At 43.6% G+C, this 18,779-nt stretch overlaps 2 protein-coding genes across 7 annotated transcripts; both read right to left on the bottom strand.

Annotated features, from left to right (window-relative positions):
• Nucleotides 1-1,088: 1,088 nt before the first annotated feature.
• Nucleotides 1,089-3,933, bottom strand: LOC102704502 (E3 ubiquitin-protein ligase SIRP1-like). Of its 5 annotated transcripts, none has more exons than XR_001549958.2 (3): nt 3,809-3,933; nt 1,536-3,298; nt 1,089-1,442 (listed from the first exon to the last, which is right to left on the bottom strand). XR_001549958.2 is itself a non-coding variant. In XM_015835635.2 (3 exons), exon 2 carries the CDS (start codon nt 3,137-3,139, stop codon nt 2,069-2,071), a length of 1,071 nt encoding a protein of 356 aa, XP_015691121.1. In that variant the 5' UTR covers nt 3,140-3,298; nt 3,809-3,933; the 3' UTR covers nt 1,089-1,981; nt 2,067-2,068. The 5 variants fall into 5 exon arrangements, 2 of the variants coding, with proteins under 2 accessions (XP_015691121.1, XP_006650785.1); XM_015835635.2 differs by having other exon boundaries at nt 1,089-1,981; nt 2,067-3,298; XR_001549956.2 differs by having other exon boundaries at nt 1,090-1,249; nt 1,361-3,298.
• An 8,828-nt stretch (nt 3,934-12,761) lies between these two features.
• LOC102704229 (serine/threonine-protein kinase STY13-like) lies at nt 12,762-17,835 on the bottom strand. 2 transcript variants are annotated; one of them, XM_006650721.3, is made up of 7 exons: nt 17,710-17,835; nt 16,621-16,807; nt 16,392-16,524; nt 16,102-16,297; nt 14,082-14,206; nt 13,843-14,001; nt 12,762-13,548 (listed from the first exon to the last, which is right to left on the bottom strand). In XM_006650721.3, the coding sequence occupies exons 2-7, from the start codon at nt 16,749-16,751 to the stop codon at nt 13,234-13,236; spliced, it is 1,059 nt and encodes a 352-aa protein (XP_006650784.1). In that variant the 5' UTR covers nt 16,752-16,807; nt 17,710-17,835; the 3' UTR covers nt 12,762-13,233. The 2 variants fall into 2 exon arrangements, with proteins under 2 accessions (XP_006650784.1, XP_015690303.1); XM_015834817.2 differs by having other exon boundaries at nt 16,621-16,800.
• Nucleotides 17,836-18,779: the final 944 nt, after the last annotated feature.

Below are 18,779 nucleotides of genomic sequence, written 5' to 3'. Positions count from 1 at the left end.
AGTCAGATGCTTTGCTCAGGGAGCTGTTACCTGTATTTTTCGGTGTCAAGCTAGTATATGCTCAACCGTTAGGGATCGGAGTTGCAGGCAATTTACTGAACCTTGACGTCAAACATTACTGCTGTTTTGAGTTCAGATAGACTTGAACTAGCAGCTCATTAAGAACTAGTAGTACTGTAACCGAGGACAGGCAATCTCATCTCACACAATTTTTCTTCACACAGTGCCAGATAATTTGTATTCTTCATGTGATAAAAGGAGGTCGAAATAAAAGTCCTCACGTGGAAATAATTCCGAGCAAAGCCGTTGGCATACAGAGATAGACTACAAGACGGATCAGCAACGCGTGCGTCAACGGCTCAATCATGTGCGTTCCAGCTTGACCTTCGAGGTCTTCACAAGACCCGGGGTGATGCAACGGTTCATTCGATTAGAAAACGACTCAACTTTGATGCAGAATTGCAGCCTGGACCATCTTGCACTACAGATACGTCGCTACAAATTGCTGTCTTTCCACTGAAACCTTCAGGAAATTTAGCTAGCGTGGATGTGAGATGATTCCAGAATTGCATCTCAGGTAACTTGGGTGAAGCCTGCTACTCATTACCACCAAGCACAGAAATAATAACCAGCATTGTTCAGAAATCAGAACAACGGGGAATGCTAGGAAATAACAGAAAGATGCTGGATGATTTTTTTTTGTTTCTATGGAAAAAGGCACCGTTATATTTGCAAACGAAAAGAAATTATGAATAAAATTTTTATATATGTATTCTTATCGATCTAAAAGTTAATGCTGAAAAATAAACTTCAGTAAAAAAGCCTTAAAATCAACTCCAAATTTAAGGTTGAAAAAAATTAAATTTTAACATATAAGCATAAGCAAATGACAAAAGATGGGTGTGGCTAAATACTTTGAAGAAAACGGTCGACCTTGTACCTTGTTGGAAAATTGTAAACGACAGGATTGAGAGTTTCGGTTCGCAAATAACTTGTAAATCTGAATCCAAAAATTATCTCGTGGAGGACTAGAAGAAACGAGTATGCTCTAAACGAAATCTACTGTGATATCTCATTTCAGCTCAGAACACATGCTCGACCAGGAGGGCAACCAGTAACAGAGAGCAGCCAAATGAGTAAACACGAACTAAATCTACATGAATTTCACAGCAACGTTTGATTTCACACGCACATGACATTATGTGGAAGCAACCATTTGACCCAGCCTTCCACCAAGTGCCTGGCAAATCTTAGACAAATAAACCATTTCAGCAAAAACAATTCTATGCTCGAAGCTCCCTCCTGCAACTCACACTTGCAACATGCAAATCAAGAACTGCCAAGATCTAGATGCACATACAGAATCGAAGCAGCTAGGATATGACATCAGGCCTCAAACTGATGCAGCATCACCCAGAATAGCAAATATTCGAGTTCCTTCCCTGCCAACCTCAATCAAAAAAACATAAATAAGCTCATGTTCGAGAAATCCCTGTGGATAAAACATAAGAAATGAGGGTGAAAAACAGAGGTACACAATGCCACATATGTGGATAAATGTAGATGTGATCACCCAGCAACTCCAAAATTCAATATGCCTGCAGCAGTAAAAGTTGTTTCGCATTGTAAATATTCTGCAGCTTTGTTCTAACAGGGTTCTTTTAGCGACAAAGTAGTAGCCTTGCTTTGGTCAAACTGCTAACCAGATCAGCAGTTCTCCAGCCCCGACTAAGTTCTTGAGAGAAGGTAAGCTTGAGGCTAACTTTTATTTTACATAATTAGACATAACATGCACCACACTGGTTACAAACCACACGAGTCTCATAAAGGAAACCGGATAGCTTGTCTAGAGGATTCAACTTTAAAATATGTACAGAAACCACATGATATAAAGATGCCAGCCTCTTGGAATCCCATTTCAGAACTCCATGGACAAATTGCAAGCCCAAGCCCAGCGCTGGCTGCAATATAGATAATGCAACTGCTGAGGGAGATATCAAGCATTAACCAAAAAAATATGGTTCTCACCATTGCTCCAATCAATGCGGTCACGGTAGTATAATTACCTTCAGTTCTCATAAGAGTGTGGAGCATTATCATCAGATGAGGATGAGGACGACTGATTTGAGAAAAGCGCACTCAAAGCAGAGAATATAGGACTACCAGAGTGGTTAGTACTATCTACATCACTATTACTTGTACCAGCATCATCTCCATCATCGTTCACTGACACAATTCCACTAGCTGATTCACATGGGTTTTTGGATTCCTCAGAAGGCAACTGAAACCTGCAGATTGGGCAAGAACTGTGGAGCTCCAGCCATGGAAGTATGCACTGGGAGTGAAACTTATGTTGACAAGGCATCTCCTTCGCTTCTGTCCCCATTTCAAAATCCTCAAGACAAACAGAGCAGCCTAATACTTCCTGGATGTTCACAGTGGGCAATGCTGCTACAGCTTCCTTCTTGGCAGGTGGTGTGCCAGAACGGTTTAGATCGCTCTCTGCCAAACGCTGCAAGAGGACATCTAATCCAGGACCAAGAAAGTAGTCGCCAAGTGAAACACCAGAACTTGTATTGCTGGAGTCCTCTTGGTTGTCATCAGGTCCAAATGTTCCTTGGAGAATAATGGCCTCATTGTTGGAGTTGATCAGTATTAAGCTTTCTGTCCTTTCTCTTCTCCGTTCTCTCTCCCTCTCTCTCATCCTCTCCCTTAGGATCTCCCTTCTTTCTCTCTCCCTGTCTCTCTCCCTATCCCTGACAGTGTCATCCAAGCCCCTTAAGTCATCCCGGAGGGTCTGGAGGAGCCTAACAAGGGATGAGCCCCTCCTTCGCCTCCTAAACAAGTCTTCAAGCTCATGGTCTGAATCATCTTCATCATCGTCATCGTCGTCATCATCCTCCATGATCTCCCTTCGGAGCCTTGATCGCCGAGACGAGCCTCCCATCATCCCAAGCAGCACTGGTGCCCAGAGGGACAGATGATCAGACCTCAAGTTGGTCGCCGGCTCAAAGCCTGCAGACGCCATATCTTCCACAAACCCGTCATGACAACTAGGGCACTTCATATCAGGCAGCACAGGTTCGATCTCTTCCGCGCAGTGGTGGCACCAGTACCTTTCTCCCTGAACTTGTTCCATCTTGTAACTCAGCTAACGCTTTCTTCTCCCACTATGTGTTGTATCTTGTAGTCCGAACTCACAGCTTGATATTTATAGCATTCCAAAAAATATCTACAGAAACTATCAGGTCAACAAGATGTCTTCCTTCAGCAGCACAATGAAGCGATCCTTGGCACCCTGAAACAACTTTACGCATGAGCATCTGAACTTAATATTGTATCCACCAACAAACACAAACAGGACAAGATCTAACAATGAAAGGTAAGCCAAATACTAGTGTATTCAAATACTGAACTAGCAAGAAAGGCAGGATTTTTTTTTCCTAGTACAATCAAATACTACTAAACTAGCAAGAAAGGCGGGATTTTTCCTGGGGACTTTCTACACGAGCATCTGCAACTGCAAGTAAAGCAGATATGCCTCCAGTCATGAGCAAGAAACCTAGCCCAAGAATCACACAAGCCAAGCAAATCAAAGCAAAGCAAAGCGCGTGAGGTCGGTTTCACCGACTCTCGATCCAACACACAAAACCCCAGCTCTGAGCACGCAAGAAGCCAAGATCTACCACTTCACGCATACCGACTTCGCGGGAAGGAAGAATAATGGAGGGGAAGGGGGAGAAAACTGAGGTGGCGGATTCATGGAGATGATGGGGGGGGGGGGGGGAGGCGAGGAATTCTTCGGAACCTTGTCGCGCGGGGCTTCGATTTCAGCCCATGATTGGGTCGGCGGTGCCCGCAGCAAAGCGAGCGCAGGCGAGAGGCGCGGTGGCGGTGGCGGTGGAGGGGAAAGGGGATAATCCCAAGCTGTGCAGTGCAGTGCAGGAGAGAAAATACACGGAAAGTCAGTGAGACAGCTGACAACTCCCAAGTAGGGGCTGGTTTAGCGAGTAATTTACACATTTGAACCTCGGTTAAAATTGTTTTTACAAAAAGTCGTTGCCTCGGGAGTGCAGGCGAACTTCAAAAATTCATCCACTGACTCATGTTGTCTATATTCAACAAAGATTTTATTTTCAAACAATCATTGCATTATAGTTTTATCATAATATATTTATTTTTCGATTTCTATGTCCAATGTTTGATTATTTGTTTTATTTGAAAAATATATAAAGAAACTTAAAAAAATTAGTCACACATAAGGTATTAATCATAAAAAAAATAAATAAGACGAAGAGTCAAAACACTATGCATAAACTGAAAAATATTTTTTTGATGGAGTTAGTAGTAGATTAATATATTTTGATTTAAAAAGGTTAAGGGGACAAATATATTAAGGGTTTAGAAAGTGAATGGCATTATAACGATGAGAATAATATATATTAATATATGAATTCATATTTCGAGATGTAACGAGTATCCAGGCCTCCAGGGTACTTATTTGTCCAAACTAGTGGTTTTAAACTAGTTTTGCTGTGACAAGATAAAACAATTTAAAAATATGGACTACTACGTGTAAAGAAGCTTTATGTTTAGGTCAAGAAAAATATTAAGCCTGACACGCAGGCTAATGCTATTTTACTGACAATGACAATGTCACCGAGTATTTCGTCTATTGTATTCATGGTATTCTGGTATTCAGGTGGTGTTTAGATTGAGAAAATTTTTAGGAGAAGTGTCACGTTAAATATTTGGCTGGATGTCGGAAGGGGTTTTCGGATACGGATGAAAAAACGAATTTTACGGCTAGCCTAGAAACCGCGAGACGAATCTTTTAAGCCTAATTAATCTGTCATTAACACATATTGGTTACTGTAACACTTATGGCTAATCATGAGCTAATTAGGCTCAAAAGATTCGTCTCAAGATTTCTTTCGTAACTGTGCAATTATTTTTTTAGTTTAGCTATATTTAATGCTTTATTTAGGTGTTCAAAAATTTGATGGGATGTTTTTGAAAAAAAAAATTTAGAAACTAAACGAGGCCTCAGACTCTCAGACTGGAAAACTAGCCATCCTCGATGTGTCGACCCCTCACACCTACTGCTTCGACCCTCTGCGCCACGTGGCATTGTGCACTTAATCTAGCGCAAAAAGAGGGTGCAAACCGACAGAGAATTAAAGAACACATCAAATACATAATACAAATTTGAGTGAATTTTAACGTGCATACAAACAAGAAGTTCAGTGTTAAATAGTGTTTCGTAAAAAAAAAAGCAGTGGCATGTTACTAAGGTGATTGTTTGGTTTTTTATGAAAAAATCAAACGACATATTTACTAATGAAAAATAATGTTAAATAAAAATTTTATATACGTATTTTAGTGATTTAGAAGTTAAGTAAAAAAACTTTGGTGAAAAAAAAACCAGAAATCAACTTTAACATTAAGTTTTGACTTATAAGCACGAGGAGAGGCGAAAAGATTGGGATGATAGTCATTATATAAGGACACATGCTCATGGTCATTTCGTACATTTTAATCAACCACAAGTCGTCTGCAAAAAGAACTAAAAAGGAGAAAAAAACAAAAGAGAAAGGAGACCGGGAGATAAGGGTTTGATTGTTTGGCTTATCTAATAAAAATAAAACGGTATATTAATAAATTAAAAATAATTTGTGAATAATTTTTTATATAAATATTCTTAGCGATCTAAAAGGTAAAGGCTAAAAATAAACTACGATGAAATATACTCCAAATTTAAAGTCAAAAATTCGCACTCGAGCTTATAACCTAGGCAGAGACGAAAAAATGTACTTCCACCACTCCTAAATAGACCTCGGTCGCCTCGTCGCCCGAACCCTAGGGCGACGATGTCATACCCGGAGTTTTATCCTAAGCCTAAAATCGTAAATAACAATTGGCTTAATTAACTCAGGAAAAATCTCTCTAAAAGAACCTAATTTAATTAAATCGAGGCTCCCAAATCGATTAACTGGATTAAAATTCAAATTGCAGAAGTATAAAATTTGGCCAAACAAATTAATTTAAAACTCGGCAAAAGTGGGGTTTTCCTTTTTCTCTCCTTTTTCTTTCTTTTTCCCTTCCTTCTCAAATTGGGCCGAAGTCCAATTTTCCTCCCTTCCTTTTCTCTCCTCCTTCCCGGGCCAGCCCAGCCGAGCCGCCCCACCACTCCCTCCAGGACGGCCCAGCCGAGCCGACCGGCCTTCTCCCGCGCGCACGCTCCTCCCTCCGCCCGGGCCGCCGCTCGGCCCAGCTCGCTCTCCACCGCCGCGTCCGCGGAGTCCGCGTCGCCTCCCTCCTCCCTCGCGCCACTGACAGGTGGGGCCCACCTGTCAGTGACCGAGCCCTCGCCAGCTCGCGCGCCCGCGCCGAGTCCGAGTCCGCGCCGCCGCCGCAACCGCCGCCGCCGAGTCCTCGCCGCGCCCGACTCGGTCTCCAACCTCCGCCCCGCCCTAGCCGGCGCCGCCACCCTATAAATCCCCACCGCCGCCGCGCCGTCGCCCACTTTTTCCTCTCCGCCCAAGCCGCCGCTGTGCCTCGCCGTTCGCCGCCGCCGTTCGATCTCGCTGTCGGCCGCCCGTCGTCGCCGTCCAGCCATGCCATCGCCTCCGCCTCGGCGTCGCCAACCCTCCTCCGGCTCCCGTCGCCGCCGGTGGACACCCCGCGCCCTTCGCCGCCCCTTCATCCTCTCCACCGCCGCGCCTCGTCGCCTCGCCGCCGTCTGCCGATTTCGTCACCGCGCGTCGCCAGCCGCCGCTCGTCTGCGTCACCACCTCCGCCTCGATCTCGCCAACTCACCCGCACGGTCGCCGCCGTCGGTGAGCGTCTCCTTCCTCCTCCCCTCCCTCTTTTCCTTCTCGGCCGACCGCCACCGAGCCGCACGCCGTCGCCCGACGCGTGCGGAGCTCGTCGTCGCCGCCGCCCGCTGCTATCGTCGTCGCCTTCGCGACGCCGTCGTCAAGCCGCCGCCACCCGCGCCCGTCAGCGTCCGCGCTCGTCGCCCGGTCGTCGTCGCCGCGCCAGTCCATCGCCGCCGCTTTGCCCGGCTGCGTCGCGTGCGCCGCCGTCTCGGTCGTGCGCCGCGCGCCGTCGCCGGACGTCGGTCGTCGCCGTCGCGTCGTCGTCACCGTCGCCGTGCGCCGCCGCTGTCGCCGCCGCCGGCTGTCGCCATCCGCCCGAGCCGCTCCCCCGCTCCCCTCTCTGTTTCCCCTCTCGCCGACCGACGGGTCCCACCCGTCAACCGCCGCCGCGCCCTCCTCCCTCTCTCCTCCCGTGGGACCCACTAGTCGGTCTCTCATCCTCCCCTCTCTCCCACCGACAAGTGGCCCCCACCTGTCAGCGCTTCCTCTCTCCTCGCTGACGTCAGCAGCCCCATTAATTGCGCAATAATTGATTTAGGACTTTTCTGTTTAGTTAAAAAACCCAGAAAACTTCTAAAATTCATAAGTAATTCATCTAGTCTTCGTTTAGGTCCACTCAAATTTCATTAAATTCATAAAATTGTCAAGAATCCATTAAAAATACTTTCTTTTACTATTTCAGTAGAGTTTGTGCCTGTTTTATTTATTTTTGTGCTTTGTCGCTTAGATTCGGACCCCGCCGCAGAGCCGGTTTACTTCAAGATCGTCGCCGAAGTTCCCCAGGGGCCAGAGCAAGGCAAGTGGCACTCATCTTTGATCATATTAAACCCATTATTGCAAATTCCCCGCTTTCTTTATTCAAATATGCATTGTTTTAATTAAAGTATTTACTGTATTTATTTTCTTTGGGTAAACCTTATTATTATGCCGTTGATTATCCAACTTTATTCATTGATGGACCAGGGGTAATTTGATTAGAGTTAGGTCTAGGTTAATGCTTAGTCATGCTTAGAACAAGTAGCTCATGGGATCACATTTAATCATGCTTAGTTCTGAATAGCTGAGATATTGATTCATTACCCGGTTCGGGCTAATGTCAACTAAAATATTGATAATGGTGGGCTGTGGGTGCATGGTTTCGAGAGTCGTACCCATGGCAATTAAGGACCGGTTCACGGGAAACCCTGGAAGTAATTAAGTGCTAACCACATGCCGAAATGGGTAAGGTGGGATTTGGAGCATGACTTCGAACTATTTGATGTACCGAGGCAAAGGTAGGCGTGATGGAGTATGGACGGGCAATCGTGGTGTAACGAAAGCCTCTGCTGCTTTCGGATCTACCAAGGCACAAGAGGGGACTGCCCGACTTGGTGTAAAGGAGGGGTGAAACCTGAAGTGTGGTGCGATTAAATAGGGAGGGTTATGTGGCGGGTCCTATCACGGTCTCCTTTCCGGTATACCGTGGTGGTACGTCGGCGCACGTTCAAGTGTAGTGGAGCCGTGTCTTGTGGGTATAGTAGTGCACCTCTGATCAGAGTATAATCTATTCGAATAGCCGTGCCCACGGTTACGGGCGAGCTCCCAGCTTCACTGTGATTAGTGAACCTTTAATAACTTGAGTAAACTGGTTTTTCACCCGGGACTACTGCAACGTGGTGTAACGTTGAGTAGTGGTTGGGCCTGTTGCAACGTGGTGTAACGTTGGACAGTGTTGTGGTATTTTACAACAGTTGTTTACTTATCCTTTACTATATTCAATTATCTTTATTCTTTTTAATCTCTGTTATTTGTTTAACTGCTGCTCTATTGCAACTAACCCTAGCCTGTCCTTGATGATCCCTATGTATCATTTATTACCCTCTTTTCCGTGTCACTTGTTGAGTACGGTGGTTTGTACTCAGCCTTGCTTAACTTTCCCCCCAGAGCTGGAAGTCGAGTCCGACGGAGGTGGCTCTCAGGAGTGAGCTGATGTACCGTCGAAGCTTTGCCTGTGGACTGGAGCCGTACCCGCTGGAGCTAGTCTACTTTTTTTTCTTTTCGCTGCATTTCCGCTAGAATAAGTATTATTTTCAGTTGTTTCTAAGAACGATGGTTATGTAATCAACATTGTCTTTTTGTGTACCCTGGCTGGTCCTAGACAAGGATTTAATACACAATTAAGTTCAGAAATTCGTATGAGGAATTTCTGGGCGTGACAGACGACCACTCCCGCCGACGCCTTCCCCCATCCTCTCTCCCCTTGCCTCGCCATTGCCCGAGTGGCCACTGGCAAGCCGGCTGGCCGCAATGACGGCGAGGGACTCTCTTGTCGCTTCCCAGGCACCTAGGAGAGGGGAACCGGGGCCGCTGGTGGAGGCACGCGGCCGCGCGGCGACGGCGACGGCGGCCGGAGGCGGTGCGCCGACAGCGAATAGAGGAGCGCAGCAGCGGAGGCCGGAGGCGCGCGAGGAGAGGCCGCACTTGCCGGCGGCTGCAAGACGGCGGGGTCAGCCGGAGGCGCGCGCCGGCAACGGACGAAGACGCGCAGCGGCAGCGGGCGGAGGTGCGCGGGGCCGAGCTGGGCGGCACGTGGACGGAGGCGCGCGGGGAAGGTCGAGCTCGCCGGCAGCTGCAGGGCGAAGGTGCGCGGGGGCGAGATCTGCCGGCTCTGCTCCGCTTAGATCTGGCTTCTCCGCCCAGATCTGGGTAGCACTACTCCATCACGACTTTTGCGGCGGCTTGGCATCGTCGGCGGTGGTGTGGACCGCGGGTTGTCGGGTCGTCGTGGGTTGGTGGCATTGGTTGGGGGCGTGCGGGTGCTGCAAGGCTGGGTGGAACTCGCTGGCGAAAGCCATAGTCGGTCTTAACCGATTAGACGATGACGACGCCATTGGCGTCGTTCTCCTTGTTGGAGGCGTTGTTTCTAGCGTCCTTCCCCAGTCTTTTCTCCAGGTGAAAACCTAGTTCGTTTTGGACAAGCGGTGGCGGCGTCAAGCGTCGCATCCCTCTTGGGGCCACCATTTTGGAGAAGCTTGCCCTGCACCGTTGGTCTTCTGCCTCTCTCGCATCGTTCGGGTAGTCTAGGTGGTCTGGCGAGGCCCCCACTGCCATAGCCCCTCCCTACCTCTAGTGATCAACCATCTCTCTTGTTTTGATGTTGTTTTGTGAAGTCGGAGTTGTCTCGCTGAGCGGGGTGCGGCGAAGCTTGGCAAAGATAACGCGTTACGGTTTCCTTCAAGGGTGGTGGTGCTCGCTGGGTCTAGGTCTTGGTGCTTAGTAGTTTGGGCTGAGGTCTAACGTGGGACTCTGTTGCGGGTTTGGTTAGCCTCGACAACTTCCTTGGCAATGATGACACGATAGTCGTGCAGTCGGAGCTGTTGTATCGCTCGGCGGCAAGCTCGGCAACGATGGCATGGCTATCACAACATCAGAACCTTGATATCGTCTTAGGCGATCTAAAACACTCGGTCTCGCTTAGGCTCCGTCTTTGTCGTCAGTTAGTGGGGTTAAGTCGTGTGGTTTGCTCGTGTGCTGTGAGGTGTTCCGGCCACGGGTTTTTTTCTCTTTTCCGTAACTCATCTAGGGTTTTTACTCCTTCTTATTGAATATAATTGGCAGTCTTTCTGCTCGTTTTTTCAAAAAAAAGAGACGAAAAAATGTGACAGAAAGAAAAGGAAATAAATTCGTGTACTAGCAATAGCAGGGTGAAACGCCCTCCTGTCAAGGACCAATTGCTAAAGGGAAAAAGTCACCAGAGTTCCATATCATATCAACAAAGCTGAGACTGGTTCTCAGTTCAATGTAGAGAGCTGCTGTCTACCAGTACCAATTGGGCTTTCTTTCAGTCAGGAGAAACGTCAGTTAATTAGTGTTAACCCTAAAGCTTAGAGCAAGTATAATAGCAGGCTATAAGTTGGCTAAATACTGATGTGGACGAGTGAGGAGAGGAGAGAGAAGAGAAGCGGGCTATAAGCTTATAATCAGCTCAGGCCCAATAATCAATATACTCTGTGAGAGACATGTGGGTCCTGTATTAAAGATGAAGAGCTAACCACTATATGAGTGGGCTATAAAAAAATACAATGAGTCTTATAACCAGCTTGTTAGCTATATTATTAACCTTGATCTTAGATTGGTAGTACATTTGCTTACCCGCCCCTTTGAATAACTTATCATTATACCGTTCCTTGTCTGCGTTTACTTGGTAGTAGTACTTTGTTGGTTGCCGAGTTGGTCACTGGCAGTAGTTAGTCTGATTGGTTAGAAGTTAACATTATCATACATTGCTGATTAAGATGGTCACAGTTTTATACTAATAAAATGATAAACTAAGACAAAGTTAAAAAGGAAAATAGCGTGAATAACATGTAGATCATGCCAACAAGAATTAGATAAGTTAAAATTATGACAGGAATATAACAATGACTATTAAAACTATACAACTTTTGTAAAGTTTGATATGATAAAGTTAGTTGTCAACTAAACAAGCGTTAATTAGTTAAATAAAGATGCTCTGCCAGCAATAAATGGTGACCTACGCATGAAGGAATCTGACCGTTCTTAAATGTAAAAGATTATATCATTTTACACAAAATTTAGTAAAGTATACCTAAACACTTATATTTGCATAGGCTTGTACTTAGAACAAGTTTAACAGTGAGTCAACTATTACCGAAGCTCTTATTAAAGCCAACTTATATATACTATTTATATGATATCTATATGATTGACTCTACTATTATTATTCTATTTTCTCTCTCTCATATATGCATCTAATATATTTGTCTTGAAACAATATAGAGCTAGCTCTTATAGAAGAGCTGCTCTTATAGAAGAGCTAACCCTCCTTGTTTTTCATTTTCTCTCCACATATAATTTTAGTTGGCTTATAGGCTATAGCATTTTATTGTACTTGCTCCTGCTCTTTCCGGTCTTTATTTTTATATCGCTAAGAATATATATACTTACCCATACATTATTCTTTTATTGTCAATAAATGGCTTCACTTGTGCTTACTAAAAGCAAAATGATGATGATGTCGGTACATTTAACTGGAAATAAGTTTGAATGACAATCGAGTTTGATGTTTCGTGTACAATTTTTTTCTTAGCGGGGTCTTAAAATCACCTATATTTGTGCTCAAATGAAGGAGGTTAAAATCACTTACATTTATTATTAAGGGAAGGATTAATTAACGAGAAAAACACAGCTACGACTTAGAGTGCATGCTTTACTGGTTGCTACTATCTCCATTGCAAAATACAAGCATTTGGTTCTTTAGTAGGAGTACTAAGGTAAGATCAAAAGACTTTGTTTTCCCAAATACAAGTATTTGGTCATTTAATAAATTATAAGGTTAGATCAAAAGATTTTTTTTCTTTTAGTTACTTCAATGATCAGTTTTTGAATTGTGAGTGTTTTACATTCTTTCCCAAGCACCTTCTTGTAATAATTGAAACGATAAGAAAATTTAAATCAAATTATGAATGTTTATATTGTAGTTCAAAATTTAAACCCTAGATATGCTTAAATTTTTTAGAATGGCAAGTGTACATTTTCTCTTTGCATCGTAGGTGCAATTAAAATAGCCTTCACCAATGTAGGTACAACTGAAGTAGCTGTGCCTGTTGTTATGTACGGGCGTTTTGGTTATTTGCTTCTGCCTACTCCGTCCCATAATAACTTTATTTTTCAGTTTTTTATACAATATTTTGACTCTTCGTCTTATTTAAATTTTTTTGTAATTAATATTTTTATTGTTACTATATGATAAAATATAAATAGTACTTTATGCGTGACTAATTTTTTTAAGTTTTTATATAAATTTTTCAAATAAGACGAAATGGTTAAATGTTGGACACGAAAAAATAAAAATAAAACGAATGGTCAAATGTTGGACACGGAAAAACGAAATTATTATGGGACGGTGACAGTAGGAAAAGAATAAGAACAATGAAGCCACAGAGAAGGAACACCCCACGATTTCCAGTACAGGAGAAAACTGATGAATGGGGATTATTACTATACGATGAGCAGTTTAGACATTGAATAACTTGTCCACCGAAAATATACGAGAAGAACTATTTTCATGATGATGACTTGGTAGCAGGAGTCAAAGGCTTACTCGATTCATCCTGCCGGCTGGTATGTTAAACATGTCAGAAGAAGAGGGCCTGACTAGCAGAAACAACAGTTCTACAAGAACTTGTGCCATTCTTTGGGTATGATGGGGGTGGGGAGGCTGGCTATGGGCGCCGGGACTCACCGGGCCGGCCGCCATCGGAGCCGCTGTGCATCAGGTGGTAATGTTCTCTTCATATTTGCAGAATTGCATTGCATACCTCCAGGGGAGCATCCTTGCAGCATCTCTGTGCTAATAGCACTGGCTGAAGCAGAAAAAGAACCCCCTTGGCTTGTCTTCCATCTTGCCCTTGGGCGTGTCGCCGAGGTCGCCTCGAGAAGCCATTAGCGAGCTCGTCCCGGGAGATTCGGGAGGCAGGATTGCATTCTCTGAACTGAACGTCCGAGGTGGAGCCAGAGGCTCCAGTGGTGAAAGGGTGGAGAGGTAATGCAGAAGCATTTGCACAATCTGGGTGAAGTTGGGTCTTCCATTGGGTTCTTCCTTCCAGCAGGCTGTTAGGATTTCTGACAGCTCCTCGGGCAAATTATCTGCACTAGGTCTAATGTTCTGCAGAAAATGAGGCTTGCATCATGTCAAATACCAGATATAATATACTACCGTATGAAGGGAAAAAATGCATATCGTAAAAAGAAAGTCAGAGCTCTATGAAGCATTAATCAAGAAACTATGGTGAAACCCACCCCGGGGGAAACACAGTGGTGAAGTCAAACTAGGATAATAACCTTACAAGGTAGTACATTCAATAGATGACACACTGGAGACAAATGTTGTCAAAAATATGGAATTCAAGCAATAGCGTTGATAAACCATCCAAACCTCCACACGTTAGTCAGTAATTACCTTGAAAGCAGCAGCATAAGCAGCTTGCAGATTAGACATGCCCTCAAAGGGCAGTCTGTTATGAAGGAGTTCCCATAACACAATTGCAAAGCTGTAAACATCTACTTTATGATTGTAATGCTTCTTTTCTCCATGCCTCAATGTCACTGTGCTGTACAACTGTGGAAATATTTCAGGATTATCAAAATAATGGCAAAAGTCAACATTGACAGAAGAAGAAGAAAAGCAGTATCAGAAACCTCTGGAGCCATCCAACGGTATGTTCCTGTCTCTGCGGTCATCATCTCTGTTAATGTCTCTTCTCTTGCTAAACCAAGGTCAACAAGCTTGACTGTTCTCTGGTCAGCGGTCAGCAGCAAGTTCTCTGTATGAAGAGAAAGACAAAACAATGGCTCAGCCTTAGGATCAACCTTATTTGTACAGATATTTCTGGTTTGAATTTTTAAAAAAGAGCTCCTAAAAGATAAATACAGAAAAACACGACATATAATAATAGATAAATTAATACTAGTCAAGAAAGATAGTAATGTTTCTTTTCTTTGGAAAACAGAGTTACTTCCTCTATCCCAAAATATAAGTATTTCGAGGATTCAAATTTTGTATCACAATATAAGCATTTATGCACTGATTTCCGTGATTTCAATCATTCCAATAATTCCAGAACCAATCAGATGCTTAGAAAGGGAATCTAATCAATTCAAAATTCAGAAATTGACCACTGAAATGACTAAAAGGGAATCTTTTAACATCTCCTTAGTCTACGCTAAACCTAGAAATACTTATATTTTGGAACATTAGGTAGTATGCATTGATTTGTTGACTATATCTGGTCTAAGCAGAACCAGTAGTAGTATTTGTCCAAAGAAGAACAGGAATCATCTACACTAGAGTGGACATCTTCAGACAGCTACTTAACAGTGGCAGTCTGTTCAGCTCATTAATATTTCCTGGCATTTCTGGAAAGAGGACATCATAGTAGTCCTTTTCTAGTTGCTGGTTCAGTTATGAACTAGGTACAACGTACACCCATGCTGAAGGTTTTGTTTCCAGTGGCAAGTCTGTTATCACCACTCGTAAGAGTGGCAAAAAGTTAATTATTCCTCTTCAAAGGAACCACCCTTCGAAGATGGTATCAGAAGTTCAGAACTCTGCCTGAAATTTAAAGATGCTCCCTTCTAATGCACCAGATGTCAGTCATACTTGGAATCTTCCAAATTACAAATTCATTGAAAACATAGAAGTAGATGGACTTAAATTTGATCTCTTCTATGAAAGGCCAACCAACAAATCCTTGAAAGCTTCATGATTATATTGAAAAAAATCTATAATTAGTAAATTTCCTTATCAGCACCATGAATATCTAGTTGAATCTCCACCATAGCAGGCCAGTCCATGCAATAGTAAAGAATGAAGACAAAGATGGTACGACAGATTCATAAAATCAAGTTCTTCATCCCCGTTATATGTGCTGATTGAGGTGATTACCTTATTGGACAAACCTACAAAAACATTTATTTTGATGTGGAAACAGCATAGATTACCCGCTTTCCTGTGCTTATGTTCCATTACACCCACAATTAGTTCTGTTTATGGTATTCAGGTCTAGTTCCCATAAATAGACTGACCCATAATAACATCACAGCAAACACTACAGGACACAGGAAAAGGAGGAACAACTCATTCACACTGCTCTTTTTTTTAATTAACTTCCTAACATTTCCATAATTCCATTTGATGGCAAAGTAAAACCCCAATTTAATAAGACTGGATGTAAAAAGAAGAGCACAATATATCATTCTGGCCCTTGAGAAATGCATGTACATTTGCGTTAGGTTACATGGTAGATCAGACCGCATATGAAAGGCATTTGAGTGCAAAAGAGTAGACTATAATCTCAATTCTCATCCTATGTTACAGAAAAGAACATTTTAATTGTCTTGAATATTCAAGAGAATTTGGCTGGTTGAGTAAATCACAAGAATGTTTACTGTAGCATTATTTTTTTCAAAAAAAATGGTTGCTTAGCAAATATTTAGGTGAAGTTCAAATTGTTATTAGAAATTGATTGAGCCAGCCTGCCAGGGAATGGATCACACCTCTAACACCCAAGGACACAGACATATAAAGTCCTACAACTATCTGACATCAGGGTGCATGTGGTTAGGAGTAATGAACAGAATGAAGGTTATCATCCCAGCTTGCAGAATTTCACCAAGTAAATGGCCATGAAGCAACCAGGTTTCAAACTAGCAACCTTACCAGGTTTAAGATCACGATGGATGATCCCGTGTGCATGCAAACATTCCATGGCTCGAGCAATATCCAATGCAAATCCAACAGCTACACGAGGTTCCAGGCTCCTAGGCCGAAGGCCAACCAAGTACTTGCGCAAAGAGCCCCCTACTAGTAGCTCAGTTACCACCACCATGACAGGCTGAAGGCAAGCACCAATAAACTGAACAACAAGCGAGCATATTTTCAACATTCAAAAGCATCCAACACTGCCAGTCCCACCAAAGAAATGATAATAGTCAAAGAAAGATGAAGACCTTGACAAGGTTTTTGTGCTGCACCCTTGACAGCATGGTCACCTCCCTCAAGAACCTCCCCTCCCTTTTGACCATCTCCTCAGGGGTGTCCCCCTTGTGCACAATCTTGATGGCAACATTTTGGTTTTTGTACCTGCCAATCCCGGCACCAATCAAAAATCAAATTAGAAGCAAAACTTTCACGCAGACCAGCAAATTATAGATGACAGTGCAAAAATATGAGACTTACTTCCCCTCGTAGACCTTTGCATGTGCACCTTCACCGATCCGCGGCCCAACAAAGAGAAGCTTTGGATCGATGAGCCACTTGGGGTCGATCTGTAGACCTTCGCCTGGGTAGAACTCACTCCCAGATTCCATCCCCGTCGAAACGGATCCACTTTGGATCCCGTGGTGTCACACGACCCCACTAAACGCTTAAATAAAAGAACAACTTTTAGGGAAAACTTGGGAAGTTGGTATAGAAGCATATCATGGCACACATAGTGCATGAAAAGACATTGAATCGTATTTACAAATTTAACTTTTAAAAAGTTATAGAAAAGTATATCATAAACACGAGTAGAGGACCTCACTTCATTGGACATGGTGGAAACGAGAAGAATCTTACGTGTTCAAGCAATTCTACTTCCAGAAAGTATTCAAAAGTACATTGGAAAATATATCATGAATACTGATTGAGTCTTCTAGAAAGTAGGTTTAACAACTACAAGGATACAGTATATTCAGCAAGCAACACTTGTATAAAGTATTACAACACTGGTAGAAAAGTAAAACCATGAACAGGTGTTGAGCACGATACTTGACATAGGTAAAAACCATAAGAAACCCATGGATTAGCCAAATTAAACTTTTTTGGAAGTACTTGAAAGTTAGTGTGGACAGCTACATCAGGAAGACGCGTTGATCACTTCAAGAGGGCACAGGTATAAACTGAAACAAATCCTCGAATTCAACAAAAGCCACTTCCCCAGTGAATCAGAAGCTAATTTGCATAAAAAATACAAGCACAGTGGGATAAATGCGCATATATGCTACAATGATCCATAGCATTCTACCATTTCTACTCGAGGTACCAGTGGCGGATCTAACGCGGGACATGGGGGGTTCAGTTGAACCCCAAACTTTTTTTGGAACAAAAAACACTGCTACTAGTATTAAGCTTAAGGCAAATTAACAAATAAGCTTCCAGATCTGGAGAAGCACCTATCTAGGGTTCATGATGCGAATTCCAGAAGAGAGAAAAAGAAAAAGAAGAAGTGCGTGGATAGAAAGCGATGAGAAAGAGGATGTGGCTGCGTGACTGTCGGGTGCTCACCGGTGAGGATGCGGCGGAAGCAGCGGCGGCCAAGATCGGCGCGGCGCAGGCGGCGGGCGAGCTCGCCCGAGGAGAGGAGACGGGGGCGAGAGCAAGAGGCGAGAGCGAGAGCGAGAGCAAGGCGACGGCGAGGGGAGGAGGACTGCGAGAGGAGGGGCAGCTAAGGAGTCAATGGGGGCCAGTCTTGATTTGTCCTCGTTAGCGAGGTTTCTTCGTTGCGGGCAGAGCAGCTTATTTATTTTTCTTTTTCTTTTTTTGCATATTCCCTTGTGAATTTTTAATGTTTTATTTTTTTTGATTTTTCTTTCTTACTGTGTGTATTCCCATGTGAATTTTCAATGTTTCCTTTACGATGCATTGATTTGATGGCGAAATTTAGTAAGGGTAGGATGATTCGGTATGATTATTGAGGACATTAGTAATAGTTTTAGATCATATTGCTTGGTATTTTGGTCGTAGCAATGCACGAGCATTTATCTAGTAGAAAGTATAAGAAAATGTTGTTTATGAGTCACATGCTAAACGCTAAGTGGTGTCACATTCAATCGCTGATTCAAGTTATTTAGGTTGGTTTGCGAGTAATTATGGCTGACTCTAATTTAACTAAATGAACTAAGTTTCATTGAGCAAATCTATAGTTCATGCGGCCCCCTTCGACATGACTCCTACTAGAAAGCCATACCACTTGGAGCTCCATCAACCCGTGTCATGTCGATTCATGTTGTCCAAAGCTTTAACAACTATGCCCATGCCATCGGTGCCACTGCTCAAAGCAAGGAGGATGGCGGTTGCTGAAGTGCTCGTTAGCTTGTGTCTCAAGGGGACTCGCCAGTCAGAAAAGGAGAAACTTCATTCTATGCTGGAGAAGAGAAAACATGTGGCGACACCTAAAGAGGGCACTTGTGTCGCTTTGACAGGTGACGATAAGAGAGGAGCAAGTGATGAAGATGAGTCGACAATAGGCTAAGAAGGGGTCAGTGATATTTGGATTTGGGTTGGGGAATCTTTGTTATTTTTGGTTTTTAAGCCTATAGTAAAAATTTGGATTTATTTATAAACTGAAAAAAATA

This window comes from Oryza brachyantha, chromosome 3 (genome assembly GCF_000231095.2).
Source record: "Oryza brachyantha chromosome 3, ObraRS2, whole genome shotgun sequence".
Taxonomy (NCBI): domain Eukaryota; kingdom Viridiplantae; phylum Streptophyta; class Magnoliopsida; order Poales; family Poaceae; genus Oryza; species Oryza brachyantha.
The sequence above is the reverse complement of the archived record's forward strand: the minus strand, read 5'-3'. Positions and strand labels throughout refer to the sequence as shown.

Coding starts and splice junctions, on each gene's coding strand:
- LOC102704502 (XM_015835635.2), bottom strand. CDS start 3,139: ATGGAACAAGTTCAGGGAGAAAGGTACTGGTGCCACCACTGCGCGGAA.
- LOC102704229 (XM_006650721.3), bottom strand. CDS start 16,751: ATGGAATCTGGGAGTGAGTTCTACCCAGGCGAAGGTCTACAGATCGAC. Junction 16,525..16,620: donor GCAAAGGTCTACGAGGGGAA/GTAAGTCTCATA, acceptor CGGGATTGGCAG/GTACAAAAACCAAAATGTTG. Junction 13,549..13,842: donor CTTATGCTGCTGCTTTCAAG/GTAATTACTGAC, acceptor CATTTTCTGCAG/AACATTAGACCTAGTGCAGA.